Source organism: Pezoporus wallicus, unplaced genomic scaffold, assembly GCF_028554395.1.
Source record: "Pezoporus wallicus isolate ANWC-B61680 ecotype Strahan unplaced genomic scaffold, APGP_CSIRO_Pwel_v1 contig_5104, whole genome shotgun sequence".
Lineage (NCBI taxonomy): Eukaryota > Metazoa > Chordata > Aves > Psittaciformes > Psittacidae > Pezoporus > Pezoporus wallicus.
The window spans coordinates 91998-109892 of NW_026637335.1; the positions used below are offsets into that span (position 1 = coordinate 91998).

Sequence of the window (17895 nt, forward strand, 5' to 3'; positions counted from 1 at the left end):
CTCAGCTAGGCTTGCAGGCCAGGTATTAGAGTCAACACCAGTCATTCCAGCAGCCTGTTTTTAAACCTTTCCTGGTTAAGGGTGGAATAAAGATACAGGCTCCAGAAAAACCTCATGTTCCTCACCTTTATCCATGCAACATGCAACAAAGGAAGTCTCAACCCCTGTGTCCTGTTAATCGATATCAGTCACTTGTCACTGGCAACTGCACCTTCATGCATCAAGTGCATGAAGCAGACCACACAAAACCAGAAATCCACTTCCTCTGAGGAAGGAGAAGCAAAATGAAATAGCATTTCAGATTAACCCAACTCCACTGTGCTCTATGTTGAAACTACTGGAAGCACTAAATTAATACCAAACATTAAGCAAGCATACATGCTAGAGAGAATAGAGACTGTGCACAGTGATATTGCATTAAGATGTTATCTGAAGAAGCACACGCCCTCTTAACTGTCAGAACAAGACCCAACTCACTTAAGGCTTGGTGGGTGTCTGGGGGATTTTTTGTGGTGGAGGCGATTATCAACTCCATTCTCCTTCAGTTCTTGGACCAAGTATCATAGCTCCAAGGTTCTTCTAGTTAAAGCTGGTTTATCATTTGTTTATGCCTGTAGCATCAGCATACTCTGTGTGCATTTTAATACCTGAAAATAGCACTATGGGCAGCATTTTCTCTATATTGCTCAATACTAACTAAAAGCTACTCTCCAGCCTCAGGTAATCAAAGTTGAGAAAGTGGCACTGAAAAGAGCCAAGTTAAACAAGAAAGCAACAAAGACAAAGCAGCTGGGCTAACCCTGTAAGTCAGAGGCACTTCCAAAACACAGCATTGGGATGAGTTGGGAGGCCCTTTGCTTTTATCCACATGGGTACAGAAATCCCTAAAGCTGATAAAAGTTGGGTATTTAGTGGGAGCTCTCAGGAACTCACAAGCTTAACTTCGGCAGATAGAGTAGCCCCCAGGGTCAGCCTCTTCAGTTCATCTACTAATGTACTGGCTGTGTGCTAGCAAGAGCTCAGGGTCTTCTCATATCACCTGCAATTTCAAGTGAGGTGCTTCACAGCAAGGTGCACTTTGCTATGAAAAAAGGACCTTATAGCAATATGGAGAATAACAAAAGCCACTTGCTATGAAAAAAGGACCTTATAGCAATATGGAGAATAACAAAAGCCACTTCCCACAGGGAGAAAAGAAAAAGAGGTCTGAATGTATTTTATTGCCTTTAAAATCCTGGGAAAGACAGCTGGAGGCTAGTGTTAAGAAATCATTCTAACTACTAGCACACACAGACACTGGAATTAGATACTTAAACTTGATTAGAATAGATTTCATCCCCTCACATTAGAGAGATTACATCTAGAGGCTAGAACATTACATTATCCTGAGAACTGTTATATTTGGTTTGCATCCCCTGGGAGTTAAGTCACACTTGTCAGAGACTTGCTACCTTAAAATTCTGAGCCCATGCCAAGACTTTGCTAAAAGGACCATAGGTAAGATCTTTACAGAAAAGACTGAAAACCCAACAGGTTTTACTGAAGTATGAACATTTTATCAGTAATAGGAAAGGCAAAATGAATCTGATGAGTTCTAGAGAAAGGGGGTGCAGAGGGAAATGAACTCTACATTTTTATTTCAAACAGAAGCTGATGTCTAAGCTCTTATAATAATTTCTTCTGTATTTTGTCTCTATTGACCTCCAGACGATAAAAAGTTTTTCAAAGAAACTGTCTCAATGAGTATTGTGCCCGAGATGTTCAGTACTACAAACACCTCAGCAGAATATGGTAAGTACACATACAAGTGCAGCAGACAGTGCCTTAGTAAAGACAACATAAAGCTTTTTCCTTCCCCCGACACATGCAAATTTAGTTATTGCTTTCTCCAGCAATTGATTTTACCCACAGTCACTCTGGAGGTTACTCAGCAGCAAGCTAACAATTTCTAACCTCAAGTATCTTGTTAAAGTAACCCCCTGACTAGACTTGAGAATGTCAGTAAGCCGTCTCCTTTGCAGTATTGCACTAAAATACCATCAGCTTAAAAAAGTGGGAGTAAGCAAGGATAAAGCACACATGGTTCCAACACCCTAGCACAATAATTAAAGTGAGGAGATCCATTCATAGGAAATAGCTCTCAAGCATTATTAAAACTCAAGACGCTGTTCAGTCTGAAGCTTGGCAGGAATAAGAAACAGCCCCTGGCATTTTGTACATATCCCAAAACAGAAAGTCACGTTCTCCATGGGAAAGTATTCCCTGAGGCACACTGTTTTAGGGAGTATACCAACTCCCACAAGTGCTATTTGGAGCTGAACATATGCCAAGAAAATAACCTGCTGCAAGTCTGTGATGTATGTGCTGCATCCTGAGGTAAGCAGTATGATAATTATAAGCACTCAATATGGAGCATTTCCACAAAGTTTTAATTGTATTCCTACAGCAAGAAGATACTTTTCCAATGCCATTTTAGTCTGCAACTATTAGATAACCAACTACAGGTGCTCAAAACCAGGTTTGCTTTGAGCAAGGTCACCTAATTTAGCCTCCAGAGCAGGAAGAATACAGTCGGAGTTTTCCCATGATTCTACAATGAACGACAAGCTGCAGGGGAACCTCTGCTCTGGCACCTGAGGCATCTCCTTCCTCCTCCTGCACTGCCCTTAGGTCTGCAGGGCTCTTTCAAGTATTCTCACCCCTCTCTCCTGCCTGCTGTTGCACAGCAGGTTCCCCCCATCCCCTCTTCTTACATTTGTTAGCCCAGAGGTGCTACCACTGCCACTGATAGGCTCAGCCCTGGCCAGTGGTGGGTTTCTGTTGGGGCTGGCTGGCACTGGCTCTATCAGACCTGGGGGAAGCTTCTGGCAGCTTCTCACAGAAGCCACCCCTGCAGCCTCCCTGCTATCAAAAACTTCCCATGCAAACCCAATACAGTTTTTGCCTCTGGAATACAGAATCAGTACCAAAAGAACTGCCAAAGTACAACTATAGCTCACATTTCAGATATCAAGTATGCCAAACATTTGTTCAGTATCTGTTATCACAGTATGAAACATGAAATAAAACACTCAGCCTGAAGCAGAAAGCCAAAAAAGCTTGAGAAATTTGTCCAAAGATTACAGCATTTTGAATACACACACTGGTTTGGACAGGAGTTTTCTTCCAGGAGACGACATGACACAGTGTTTTGAGATAACTGAAGCTTCTTAGACAGCATATTTATGACAACCCATGAAAACTACTCTTCCAAGTGCAGCAAAACCTTGCATGACTGAAGAATATTTTCTCCAGACTTCATTACCAGTTTGTAAGGATGAGCATTCAGGAATTCACCTTCACACTTTAAACATCCACCTTCTGTATTTGTCCTCTGAACCCTTTTAGCAAGTGGAGATGATACAGTGTTCATTTCATGAAATACTTCATTTCATGTTTATTTCATCAGTGTTTGGTAACTTCAGAGTTTGACTCGGGTACAATCCTGACCACCACCAAAAAGCTGAGGGGATTCCTTACTATTTTAAATGATCTTCTACCAAAATTATGTGCCATGAAGAGAAAAGGGTGACAAACAAGATTATAATGACAATACATTCAGTGATCCATCATCTTTTGATGTTAAACACATTTGGCTGTTTACAAAGAAGAAAGAGTAATACTAACTCCATTGCTGCCATGACTGGCTGTGCTGTTCCTGCACAATTACTTCTGTAGTATATTAGTAACTGAAGGTTTATTTAAAGAGACCTGTTTGATTGTTCTCACTTATTCTAAAAATACACATTTTCTGAGCATGACTAGACCTGCCAACAAGCATTTCCTCATTCAAGCCTGAAGTTCAGGAATTTTCTAGGTTCACTTAGGATACAAAAATTCATACTGTAGTCAGAGACATTTTAACACTTTGTTACTACTATTGCTTTAAGAGGTTGAAAGCATTTAAAACAGACAAAACACTTTCAAGATTTTTGTGCATGTGCACGCATGTGTGGAGGAGCCTCACCGATTCTATTGCCAAGAAGCTTCCACGGGCATTCTGGATAGAAACTAAAGGACACCAGGTATACATTTTCCCTTAAGTCAAAACCACAAAAAACCCACCCACACAAACATGAGCTTTTGGATGGATGTTCTCACCAGTTGCCTGGGCAGGCTCTGGGCACAGGTTTCTAGAAATCTGCACGGCACTACTTCCCCTCATAATAGTCAGATGAATACTGGAAGTTGCTATCAAAACAAACACACACTGGAGCCTTGCAACTCTGCATACTCCATAGATTTTCTCCTTGTCATTTTAAATATTTAGTGATTTAATAATTAAAAAGAAAAAAAGTGGTTTTGCAGAAACCTCCAGGTTTTGCACAGAACCATGGAATGGTTTGGGTTGGAAGGGACCTCAAAGCTCATCCATGGACAGGGACACCTTCCACTAGAGCAGGTTGCTCCAAGCCCTATCCAGCCTGGCCTTGAACACTGCCAGGGATGGGGCAGGCACAGCTTCCCTGGGCACCCTGTGCCAGTGCCTCAGCACCCTCACAGGGAAGAATTTCTTCCTAATGTCTAATCTAAATCTTCCTTCCATCAGATTAAAGCCATTTCCCACAATGTCTGGATGAAGAGAGATACGGTTCTAATCTTTCAGTCCAGTGAAGAAGCTTCCTTTCCCTTCTGAATAGCTTCTATTTTGAGCCTTAAAGGGCAAAGGTTTCTTAAACTAATTCAGAATAAATATTTTCTCTGATTAAGCCAATTCATAGTCTGAATGGCAGCTAGAAGTTACTTAGCCTTTCAGAAGCAATGGCTTCTGCTGTCATTCTCTGTAACAGGTTGGTTCAAAGTAAGTTAACTCAGAAAAATCACAGCCCTTTAGAAAGGATTATTTTTAAAAGGTTTTTAACTGCGTTCATAAGCTCCTTCACCCAAACATTGTTGTACAGTGGCATTTCTTGTCAAGAAATCAAACTTTCAGGAGCTGAAGCCTTGTTTAGCCTTGCCTGGAGGTCATGCTAGTTTTCATTGCTTTAAAGCCATTTAAACGTGGGTTTAAACAATTGCTACTTTAAGTCAAGGTGTAGAAAGAGTGCAGTTCATTGCCCAGGGTGGTCATTTTCCTCTCCTCTCAGATGCCTGCAGGGTTTCAGTATATAAAGAGGAAGGTTTGCTTCTGAAGAATCAGTGCTGTGTTTAGCAGACACAGACTGATACTAGATAGTCTCTTTTTCATGACTTGTCAAGATATTATCAGCTATTCTGATACACTGTAAACTTTTGACATTTTTCATAGTACTACTGCTGAAATAACAAGAAGTCCAATATATATAATCAGAACGAACATACTTATTTTCCCTAGCATGATTAAAAAAATAGGGCAAAAAGAGTGAGACTACCAGGAAAACAGCAAAGCGTTTAGGATAGAGGTGATATATATAGACGGAACTTTTTTTTCACATGGAGATGAGAAATACTGCCACAAAGTGTTTAATATAAGTTACTTTGCTTAGCAATAGGTGGTTATTACAATAGGAATGCCTGTAAGTCCACAGTTGAATGAAAAAACACATCTGGCACTGGTCTTTTAAGTAGTCCTGGATTCCAAACCACCATTTTTTGCATCACGCTGTTTATACTAGCATACAAATTAAGAAGCATAAGTGACATCTTTCCAGACTAAGACAGAAAAGTAGAAGACTCCTACTATAAGGACAGATATACCTTTCTCTAAATTAATGTTGTGATCTAAAACTAAGATTCACCTTGGTAACAACTGAAGTCAGTCCTAGAATAAACACACTTTCCAACACATTTGATATATTTTAGCAGAAAGCCCTGACAGAGACAGCCACTGGCCTGTTTTCAGCCAGAGAAGGGAATAGAGCTTTGCTTATCTCAGGGAAAGTTAAGAGAAGGGAAAGACGGGGTTTCAGCAGAGCTGCAGTGTCAAAGCTTATCAAGCTTACAGTGGGGTCATATTAGGCTACAGTAAGACAGTTTTGCAAGTCTAGCTATATGCCTCAAAAAAAGATTAACTTTGTAGACAGCAGCTACTTCACTTCAGGTTCTAGTTTAAGTGCATTGCATATAGATGCCTGTTACAGTGCCAGGAGAGAGAAGAGATTGAAATTCAACTCTGACATTTTAATTCTCTGTAGAGATTAGGTAAAAGAAACAAGTACAGATGAGACTAAACTATTTTCCTTCCCGTCCGAATCAGAGAAGGAGACAAAAGAGAGAAATCCAGCAGCAGAGCTGCAATAATGAAGAGCCTTGAAGGCTGTCACCTCTAAGACAGCTGAAATCCTGAGCTTCAGAGTTCCTCTCTTTCCGACTCCTAAATCACACATTCCAGGTTGAAATTGTCATTTTTTGTCAGTATTGCCATTACACTTTATTTTGCTGGGTTTACATTTTGACAGAATAATACACATAAAATACATTGTATAGGACACCCTCCATAAAACACAAAACTGGAATTTTGAATGCTGCTGTGCTGACAGCTTAAGAGACAGCTTCTTGAATAGCTGGAACTAAAAAGGAGCATTTAAGTAAATACAAACCTTCCAACTCACAATTTTATTACACAGTTATGACTACATAATTAATTTTTGACTACAGGATATGTAAATTGCCTTACACTTGGGAGCACAACTGTACTCTTACATAATTGTAGAGTCACAGGATAATACAGGCTGGAAGGAGACTTGGGAGGCTATTCAGTCCAGCTCCCCACCCCAGTCATTGCAACAGAGAAAGAGTTTCCTAAAAGAAGACTCGCACAACACCAAAGTCTTTTCCAAGCAGACTAAAGATACGTCTATTAATACATTACAGTTTAAGTACAATTTCTTTTTGAGGGAGAGAGACTAAAGCATTGACATGTTTAACCTGAATTGCTAAATTTACAATATACTTTAGCAATTATCTAATTGCACAATATGTATCCTTCCTAAAATGCAGATCATATCCCCCAGTTTTTTTGCTTCTTGCATCTCCTCACAAGTTCTCCAAAAAGACTCAAGCTCTGCAAGAAAGACTTGAGACAATGGCAAAGCATGTTTTTGGTAAATAAGCATTAAAATCTTGTTATAACAGTACCCATCCCTCTTTAGCTCAGCTACATTTATTCTGTTGATAATTTCACATTACATTGAAGCTTTTCCTCCACATACCACAGACTTTGCAATTAAACAACCAGGATGCTTGGTACATTTCCTTTTTCAGAAGCTGCACTGTATCAGTGATAGCTAATAAGGTTTAACTGCATTGCTTTCACAGAAGGGTAGACGATGCTGCTGAAGGATCCTTAAATCTGTACCAGCACTACACCTCTTGAACAAGCTTCGTTTTAGGTACTCTTGAGGAGAGACGGTTTACAGTACAGAAAAGTGCTGTCAGCACCAGATAGGCAAACACTGCATGTAGCAAGAACTTAAAAGCACCCCAGTAGTTTTAAACACACTGTGTCCATACAGCCTTCTGGAACAGATAAGCAAAGTGTCTTCATTCAAAGCAATCTGTCTGGAAATATCATTACCAGCAGAAGCTGCTTTCCATTCAGCATGCTTGCGTAATACTGTTCCTAGAATGTGTGAGTTATCTAGGTATCTTGTTATGTGGTGATATCAGTGGAGAGTTTACACAAATCAAGGTGATTAGAGAAGGAAGCATTTTAATCTAAGCAAATGAAAGGTAAAAATGCACAATGCATCTTCACTGCAGGGGCAGAACAGCCACATTACTGCACTTTGCCCCAGAGAGAACGTGCATATTACATTTCTTGGGGTGTTCTTACTGATTTGTTATCTAGAAAAGTCTACTTATTCTAGTAAAACCAACAGCAACTAACTGCATTATTACTTATTCATTGTAGAAAAACATTCTTATGCAAATCTACATTTGTTGTTAAGGTAACACTTTGTCCTAGGAAAATTTCCTTGTCTACTTGACAAAAAATTGGTAGCTAAGAAAATTGCTTTCAATGAGTAGATTCATGTACTTGCAACCTAGGAGTTTTCACTAAACCATCAGTCTGTTTCCATCATGTCATAAGACCCATAAAGATTTTGTGCACATAGACACAAAAATCCTCTTGTGGTCCAAATGGCTCTTACACTGGGTTTCTTTCAGGATTCCTTTGATTTGTTTGTATTTTAGTATGTGCCAGAACACACCTTGATATACAACTTTTATTATCTATCTTTAACCAAGAGCCATGAAAGCTCAAAAGCAAAACACACGACAAGTTGCAAGCAGGAGGGCTAGAGCCTTTATGTTATACAACAGAGAGCATCTTGTGCATGACTAATCAAGACACATCCACAGAATTTCAGGAGGAAATACTTTTTGAATCCTTAAAGCAAGCATCCAATTCTTTCTGCTTTTACAGACCTAGCTTTCATAACTAGAAAGAGTCACAGTCAGTTATGAAATGGGAAACCACCACCAATACCATGAAAAAAATAGGACAAGCAAGAGAAACATGCATGACTGCCATTTACAAGTCAGCCATATCAATCAAGTACACTGCAATTACTGGCACGATGGCATGTAACCTCTGAAAGGAAAGGAAATCTGAACTAAACCTAGAGAACTTTTACGAATACTACATTATGTTCTTAAACACAAACGATACCAATCTTGCCAGCCTTCCTTTCCATATTTGATCAGCTGCTTTTGCCCCCATGCTTCCAGTCAAACTGGAGTTATAACAGAAGGCACAGAAAGAAGACATTGCAGAAGTGACTTCACTTTTAATAACTTTTGGGCTGACAAAGTCTATTTACACTCTAAAAACCTAGGCCTTAACTATGAGGGTGAGTTTATTCAATATAAACCAAGTCAGTCACTAAGCTCAGCACAATTCAAGAACCAAATCTATGTTCTTTAATTAAAGAGGCTTCCCAGTCACTACTTGCAATCACTTTTCTATAAGAGTGACAACATCTTCCACCTCATTCATTCTCCCACTCTAAAGATGATTCTCAAACTGCCAGCTGCTTTTATGCTATTCATCAGTAGCTACACACTTCACTCTGTGTGAAGTGTGCACTACAGCATGTAGCATGATCCATATACTACTCACCAAGTTCAGGTTATTGGCTATGAAAATCCAGCAATAAAATCAGAACAATGAAATTCATGCTTACTGGAGTACAAAGCTTTGGCAATTTATTTTTTTTAGTAAGCCACAGACAGTGTGTATCAAGCATTCTGCCACAGTTCTAATTCATCCTTTTCTGACATGGAGAAAAGGAGTGATCCTCATTGATAAAGAACATCATTACCCACTGTTATCATCACAGGGGATTCAAGGACATCAGAACACCAAAGCATTGAGAAACCATTACAATGTCAGGGGGATTTACATAGGTTGGAAAGGCAGTGTCACTCTTTCCCCACCCCCACTAACCACTGGGTCTTCAGTTAATCTTACCTCTCTGTGGGTTAGTAAACCCTCAAGGGACTCATCCCAAAACAGAGGCTGTATAGCACAGGTGGTGTTAAGAACCAGGAACTCCACCATTGTCTTTTCTCCTTCCTTCATTTCTCCTGAGGCAGAGGACTGCCTCCAGCATCAGCCCAGCCCAGTCCCCTTCCCAGACCTTGCAGATTCCCATCAATCAATGTGCAAAACTCTGCTGGGGCACTTTCCTGAAAAAAGCAAAGGGCTACACACACAGACCTCCCCATCTTAAACCCTCGCCTGCTAAAACAGCAAAGCCCTCTAGGTGGGATTGGCCAGATCCTTCTTCGGAGGTGAAAGTCACAGCAGACGGCATGGGGTGAGATGGTACTCAGAGCAGCAGAACAAGTATCACAGACCATGTGGAGACAAAGCAGTTCTCCAAATCACCAAGTACCAGGGGCACACTAGTATCACTTACACTTGGGTACACGCCTGGGCATGGTAAGAAGGAGGGGTAGAAGACGAAGGCAGTATATTATAGCTAGTCTTTGCTTTTGGACTAGCAGATGAAAGGTCCACAAAGTTTCACTGTAAAGGAATCAGCTTGAAAGGAAAGCTCAAGACAAGTAAGATTTTGTCAGCTCTAGCAACAAAATTGCAGGGGAGAGTAGCAGAAAAGTATTCTACACAGACTGTAACATAGGATTTTTCAAGCACAGCATAATCCTAACAACAGAGATCAGGATTCTTTTACCCTCTTAAAAAGTTAACAGCCAGAGGAGGGGTTTGTAAAAGTCTGAAATTAACTCATGCTAATATGCCTTTCAGTTAATTTAACCACTAGTTAACAGCTGAAGAACTTGGTCAAGTATCTGGAAAGGGGAAGCTAGCTATCACCTCTCCCTCCTTCTCAGTTTCAAGGCCCAGGCACTCCAGAACAACTGGGATAGATAGCATCCCTCTCCCAAAGGCAGAAAACAAAGTTCTTCTCCAGGCCACCTACCATGCACCCTCTGCAGCAGCGCACACATCTGCCATCTCCCCTAGCATCTCAGCTTGGGTTTTAAGGAAGGAGAAATACAACCCTAAGCAAAACCAAGTCACAGTCTGAGGCGTAGTCTTCTGGCAAACCATGCCCACAAGCCTCCAGCTCCCTGCCGCGTCCAGGTGTGACCTGCAGATGTAGGTGAAGGCTCGCTGCCAAGACAGCTCTTCTATGGGGGAGAAGACGGGAGAATTTCCTCCTCCTTTGTCCCGGAGGAGCAGTGGGTCCAGGACACACAAAGCTCGCCCGGGCTTCCCCCACCGCGCACAGGCGGGTACCGCGGGGAGCCGGGCCGAGGCCAGCAGCAAGAACCACCGGGCCCCGACACCTGAGGAGAGACCCTGCCGCGAGGCCCGGCCCCGTCGGCTCCTGTCACAGACCGGGCCCGCTGCAACCCCTCCAACCCCAGCGCGACCGGCGGGGAGCCCACCCTCAGCTGCTGAAGGGGATCAAAAGCTCCCCCCGAGGCTCAGCTCCGCACCGCCGCCGCGCCCGGCAGGGACAGCGCCGCCGGGGAGCGCCTGAAAACAAGGAGAGCGCCTCACACTCACCGCCGCCACCGCCGCCTCCGGTCCCCAGCAGCCCAGCAGCAGCACCAGACAGCCGGCAGCCAGGCTGCTGCTCCACCACCGAGGCTCCATCCTGCCCGCTCAGGAGCTCCGGCCCTGCGGCGCGGGCATAGCCAGGCGGGGCAGCGCGGCTCCCTTCAGGCGGCTCCCGCCGGCCGCCCCGACACCAGCACCAGCACCCGCCTCTCTGCCGCGCTCTCCCGCTCCTCCCGGCTCAAGTCCTCCCGGGACTACTTGCCAACAGTATTCATCCGCACCAGGGGCGGGCGGGAGCGCAGCCGGCAGCGGAGGGTGCTGGCGGCCCGCTCTGAGAGGACCACAGCTCCCCACGACCGTCACCCTGCCCCTGGGCGCCGGGATTTTGTCGGCTCGAAGGGCGGGCGAGCGCCCGCCTCTCCCCGCCCCGCCCCTCCACCGGGTGGGCAGCCGCTGGACATGGGCTATTTCCCCACCGGAAGCACCTCAAGTGTGCTAGGGCCGGCGGAGCTGCTGGTGGAGCCGGGTCGCACCCTGGGGCGCGGGGCTGCGGTGGGTGCTCAGCCTGCCTCAGTCCCGCCCCGTCCCGCTCAGGTGAGCGGAGACACCGCGAACTTTCTGCCCGGGCACGCTGCGACACGGCGGGCAGCGGCGGGGCCCTGAGGGGGAGCGAGCCGGGACCGACCCCGACCGGGCAGCGCGGCCGCTCCACAGGTCCGCTGCCGTGGCGGGGGAAGGAGCCGGTGAAGCGGCCGCAGCGCGGGGGTGAGCGCGCTGTGCCCAGCCCGCGCCGCGCAGGGGGCCTGCCCGCCCGCCCGCCCCCCCGAGTGACGGCGGCGGGCCCTCCTCTTCCTCCAGCGGTGCGGAGCCGGTAACTGGGCTGCGACCTGTCCGCTGGCCCCGCAACGCTGCCTGGAGCATGGGGCGCGCAGGGTGAGTGAGTGCCAAGGAGCCGCGGTCCCCTCCCTTCTCTGCCCGGCCCGGCCCCCGGGTGACTGTGTCCGTTTGCCTCCCCACAGGGTACTGCTGGTGCTGGGGCTCCTCTGTCTGGGCACGGAGCTGGTGAGCGCGGTAAGTGTGCAGGTCCCGGTGCCTCGTCAAACGTGTGGGGCTTCGGCATCCTTGGGCCGAAAACCAGACACCTCCCACCCCCCTCAGAGATACGTGCTTTGGGCTTTCTTAATTGCCGTACACCTCTGCTCCGAAGTTCCTTTGTGCCTTCCGTGTGCTCGACTTTGATCAGTTTTTGCAAAGTCCGCCCGCGTTCAGTGCACCACCTCCCTAACTCTGACCGAATGATCGGTATCTCTGAACTGACTGCCTTGCCTTCTTCTTTAGCCTCGTCTCAAGCCTTTCTGTTAAAAGCTGACCTTTCAGATCCTCACTTGCAAGGGTTCCAACCTACAACACCTCGTAACTAAGTAAAAGTGATGGGAGAAATTAAAGGATTAAGCTGTTAAGTGTTGTATGAAGGTTCATGACTAGTGAATTAGTAAATGTGGTTTAAATTCCAAGCTGACATACAGAAGCAGTGACTTTATGATCTGTCATTCTGACAATTTTATGACATAAACACAGATTTTCTCTTGCTGTTCCTAATTAAATGTTTGAACAGATTAGTAAGGGATCACAGGCTTTTTAAATGTTTGTAATATTTCCTTTTCTTTTTGCTGTTGTAATAGATTTTCTGCAACTGGGATGCTGAAATTGTTAGCCCACTCAACTGTAGAGAAGGAAAGAGTCCTTTGGAAAGTCTGTACCCTAAATTAAGTGTCCAACTGATGTACAGGCAGCAGTTCAAAAAACCGTCTTTGTTACATTGGGATGTAAATTAAGATTGTACAATAATTTTTGTGTTTAGGCTTTTATAGCACATATGCAATAATGAATTAATGGAAGTAGTGTAATATTTTTTAAGCATGTTTATTTCAAGTCAACTTCTAACAAAACCAGTTAAAACGTGGGTTCTTGTCAGTCAGTGTTTCTCTACTGCATTTGCTACTCTTTTGATTAAAATTTTAAGGATTTAGACTCTTCCTGTGTGACTGAGGAGAAATCTTTTGAAAAGGCTTAAATAGTAGAGGGGTTTCTACTGTTCATAAATACGGAAGGCTTGATTCTGCTTTGCTCTTTTTATAATCAATTGCACCAGTAGAATTTCCTCATCCCGATCAGGTGGTAGTTACAAGTGCTAATCTTCTCAAAGATTAAAAGCTTAGTTTTCTTCAGCGAAACCAAGAGCTGTTCTTCCAAGTCTTCTCGCTCCAGTGGAATCTCTGGGGAAATGGCTTCTATAAAGCAAGTGTTTTCAAAGCTTTTGGAAACAAATATGTCACATTTTGCCGTCATTTTTATAAATTCATGCACTATGTCAGCGTAATTATTCCTGAGGGATGCAGGTGTAATGAATGACACATATTTAAGCTGTTTGCTCCAGTTTTGCTGCATGCCTGTTGGAAAGCACATCTCTTCAGCACTCGGATTTGTTCCTTGGCATGTTTCATTGCCCTTAAGGGGACTTTGTCAATTTACATCTATTTCAATGAGAAAGAGAAATACTAACATGGTATTTCTAAGTCTTCCTGCCAGTTTTCTTCAGGCTTAGAAAACAAGCAAAATCTTTGTGCAATCAGTCTAAAAGTATGGAAAAGAATCAGAAATAGGTCCTTAAAATACTTTCAGTGCTTTAGATGTCTAAGCAGTTAATGCGTTTAATTATTCTTATTAAGAATGCTCTTAAACATGCTCAACAGGAAAGATGTACAAGTATGTTGTTAACAATTTCAGATACAGTAATAGTAGGTAAATGACTTTCTGGTATCACTGAATTAAAAATGCCCATAAGACCTTCCTGCATTGAAGTGAGCTGTTTAGAGTAAGTAGTGGTGATTGTAGTGAGGAGAGCTTCTGTAGGAAAAGCGGGATCTCTCAACCAATTTTTAGTAGTCCTCTGCTAGATAATGTGAAGTGACTGAGCACAGTGAAGTACGATGTTAATAAAATGAGGTTAAAACTTTAGGTTAAAATAACTTCTAGAAGACTGCTCACAGAGACAGTCAACTATCAAAGCAGTTGTTGCTGAGGATGGTGTGATTTGTGACTTTGCTCATCTCTTTCTTTCAAGTAATCTCATTTCAATACTTTAAATGTTGTAAAAGCAACATTCTAAAATATTTTACCAAGTTGCTGAGGGTTCTTCAGGAATGTTACTGTGGACATGACTAACAGGCAGTGGCTGGCACGTTAGGCCAGCATCTTGAATGAAGTTGTATCAAAGATGGCTTTGACTCAGGGGTCTCAGTTGCAAGGTGTAGTCATCCCTCCCTCTCTAAGAACAGTATTTTCAAGTGTATTTGAATTAATTTTTCAGCTTTTGCTTATTTTTCCTGGAGATAAATAATGATCTATTTTGAATGGCAGCACAAAGTTAGTCTTGTAATGTAATCTGTTTTCCTGAGCCAAATGTTGAAAATATGGATGACTTGCTGTTACAGATGGATCTGCTTTGCAGATTGTTACCTCTTTTGTAGACTGGTTGCTGGGAGTGACCTAAGACTTTCCCCTAACATCTTTCTGCAGTCATTCCAGAAGCTGTGGTTCATTCACGTTTGCAATCTTTTATTATCAGTATTTTGATTAGTAGTGAACCAGGAGTGTCAGTACAAGATGGAGAGCAAGAATAAACCACCAATATAGTACTATCTTCTTGACTTTCATTACCCTGTAAGACAAAAGTTGGTTCAGACCTGGGGGGAGAATAAGACAAAATGTGGGAACAGTGATTAGATGAGGCAGGTGTTTGCCCACCCCTGAGGCTTTTCCAGAAGAGGAACTTTTAAAAGGATAATCAGAGTTTTGCTAGTGTTTCTTTCATAAACATGAGGTGGAGCCTGAGATGAAAATGGTCACAAAATCTAGAGGCAGCCTCTTGCAATGAAATTTGAGATTCTCATCTCTTCACAGGGCTCTCAGCTGAGCTGCATGATAGTCCTAGCAGTCTTTGTGTGTCCACTTCAGAGTATACCTGACACACAGATGATAGCTCCTCATTTATTTCCTTTCATCCATTGAGCTGGTTGAGCACACCTGGAATATGTACTGGTCTTGATCTGAAATCGTGAGGAACTACTGTTAGGACTTAGTGTGAGGATTTATTGTCAGACATGTTCTCTTGGAATGGCTGAGTCTGCAGGTAAGAGTGCAGTTAACTTTTATTTTGTGAGTCTGGAGATCAGGTACTATTGCAAGTCTTCCAAATCTTCTGGGGTTTCTTTTGCTAAGAAATGTGCAGATTAACTAGAGATACCCTCCTTTTCTAGTGATTGTTCAGCAGAACATCTGCAGTATCCAAGTAAGGCAAATAAAAACTAAGTGCCAAAACCAGTTCTGGCAGTTTGCTCTATAGCTCTATTTTGAGTTACTGAAGCTCTGCTAGTTTATGACAAGCTAACCCAAGTGATCTTATTTCTCGCTTCTCTTAATATATCCCAGGTTTTCTGTGTGAGGTTTTTTTTTTTTTTTATATCTATGATACAAATGTTTCATGATGTCTTTTAATAAATACTGGACCAGCTTAATTGAAACAAGCTCATTGTTTTCAGTGGCCTTAAGCCAAGAACAAATTTGGCCCACAGCTCTGACAGAGAGGGAAAAAGTAGCTGTTTAAGTGTGGATATTTAAAATCAGAGTTGCAGCTCTCAAAATTCCACTGTCTTTTGGTACCCCAACATAATAATTTTAAGGTATTCTTTCTGGGGGAAAAAAGGAACAAAGGTATTCTCATACTGTAGAGTTGTGTAGTAATATTTTGAGATGATCATGAAGTCATGGTAGGAACAGATGAAAAATTCTTTGCTGCCAGAATTCTTGATGCACTTGGCCCCCTTCCTAAGTGGGTTTTTGTGGATAATGATCTAAAATTAATTCATTAAAATTTATTTCCTTACTTCAGAATATTCCTATCACCCAAGAAGGCTCTCACTCTCCTGAGAAGGCTATAAAACCCAGCTGAGCTTGATATACTTCTTTCAGTTTACATGTCTGAGAAGAAAGAGTACTTAGAGTGGGATCATGCAGTTTTCATTACCTGTTCCTTGCAGAAAGGGAATTAGGAGGTGTAGGCAATAAATCTGGAAATACTTGGAGGAAGTAAATAATTTGTTCCTGTGCTTTTTTGCACAGATTTCTTGCAGTTTAGCCTGCCTTGGGTTTTTCCATACAACTTCACCTTCTCTGATGGTGTGATTTATATGGAATTCATGTTGCTGGAGTCTCCAGTTGCTGGTTTTAACTTTCTGCTTTTGAAAAGGTGTTGACATTAATTTTACTACTTGTGTATAAAGTCATCTTTTCAGAATGGCTTCCTCTTCCCTCAGGTCTGAGGAGGTGTGAAGAGGCAGAATTAATACAAATGCAGAGGAACTGTTCCATGGATCTGCTGCTTCTCTGGCCTTTTGCCACATTTTTTGCCACTTCTTGGTGGTCAGAAGTGACTTTGCTGGCCCTCTGATTCTGCTCCTACCCAAACAGATACAAACCAGGGATCCTTATTGTCTATGCTAGCTTCCCTTCTTGTTTCTTCTGCAGGATTTCCATTAGCTTTGGTTGTGTCAACTTCATTGGGCCATTAAGCAGCACCATCCTGTTTGCATAGTCTCTGCATACTCAGTTACCTTAATATTGAGAGAATCAACCTTGTGAACCAATATGGGTTGATTTGCTTCAGTCCACTGAGATGTCAATAGGTACTATATTCTGAGTTTGGCTTATTCACAGCCTGGTCTATTTTAACCTATTTGGCTGGGACCTGCTGTATTTTGTACAGCCTCCAGCCCTTGCCCCAACGTGCTCATCTGCCTTTCTAGCTCTCCTTTGAGCCTTCATAGTCTAGGGAGGCTGCCAGTATGACTCCTGGTGGTTAATCCTGTAGTGCTTTCTCTGATGCCTCGCTCTTAGCAGCAGTGAGGACATGTCTATGCCTGTTACCTAGGAATCTGTTGCACAAATCTGTTTCAGAGGGTTGCACATAACATTCGTTGGTTTTCCCATTACTAACAGGAACAAACGTTTCCATCCATGACACCAGCTTTTGGCAAGACCTCAATGTGATGTACAACACAGGTAAAATCTAAGCATCATCTAGACTAATCAAGAACTAGGTAAAGAAGGCAATAAGTCAAGGCTTCTGTATGAATGAAAGTAATATTTCCTTCAGTTTTTTGTATTTGTCATATTTAAGGGAAAAGACATTGGAAACAAGCTGGCAACAGCAACATTAACTTTTTTTTATCTTTTGTATTTTTTTCTTTTGTCTGGCAGAGGCATAAAGATCTGCAACTTTCTCAAGATTGGGATGAAATGTAGACAGTAAGCTGAAAGTCAACTGCGTAAATCAATTTATAGCACTGTTAGGAGAGGTTGATTTTGATCTGAAAAGCAGAGGAGAGGAAAATGAAAGTGCAGTTGAATTTGGAACGGACTTATAAATGTTCCCCATGCTTCTTAAAATTTCTACAAATTTGATGTCAGTGAAACTGGAAATAAAGTTCCTGTCTGAATAGTGACAAGTCAGTGCCTTGTCTTTTCCCAGCTTTTACAAAGTGCTGCATATAATTTACCTGTTCCCATTGCATCAGAGAGTCTTCAAATCAGCTCCCTATGTTCTTTATCCTTTTGTTTGAATCACTGATGGTGTTAACTTCTATTAATGAAGGTCATGCCCTCACAGCTAGTAAGGTTATCTCTCTGTGGACATGAAATAATACCCAACTCTGAAAAGGAGTTTCCTTAGAAATGACACCATTATAAAAGGAGTAATGACTCTATTATTCTGATACTTTTAAGTTTGCTTAGAATTCATAAGCTGGCAAGTCAGTTTTTCAGAACTGCATATATAAACA

The 17895-nt window shown here is 42.7% G+C and overlaps 2 protein-coding genes across 4 annotated transcripts in view; one reads left to right on the top strand and one right to left on the bottom strand.

The window, feature by feature from the left end:
* COL4A5 (collagen type IV alpha 5 chain) overlaps positions 1 to 11359 on the bottom strand; it is a 77286-nt gene extending 65927 nt beyond the window's left edge. For all 3 annotated transcript variants that reach the window (XR_008971614.1, XM_057404741.1, XM_057404744.1), the window contains exon 1: positions 11003 to 11359. Coding sequence is in view for 2 of the 3 variants with exons in the window: in XM_057404741.1 (XP_057260724.1) it covers positions 11003 to 11092 (90 nt within the window). In the remaining variant the exon portion in view is untranslated. The remainder of the gene's footprint in view (positions 1 to 11002) is intronic.
* Positions 11360 to 11820: 461 nt separating this feature from the next.
* The window catches only part of COL4A6 (collagen type IV alpha 6 chain), a 120884-nt gene continuing 114809 nt past the window's right edge, over positions 11821 to 17895 (top strand). The window contains exons 1-2 of the mRNA XM_057404745.1: positions 11821 to 11929; positions 12016 to 12067. Coding sequence (XP_057260728.1) covers positions 11916 to 11929; positions 12016 to 12067 — 66 coding nt within the window. The 5' untranslated portion in view covers positions 11821 to 11915. The remainder of the gene's footprint in view (positions 11930 to 12015; positions 12068 to 17895) is intronic.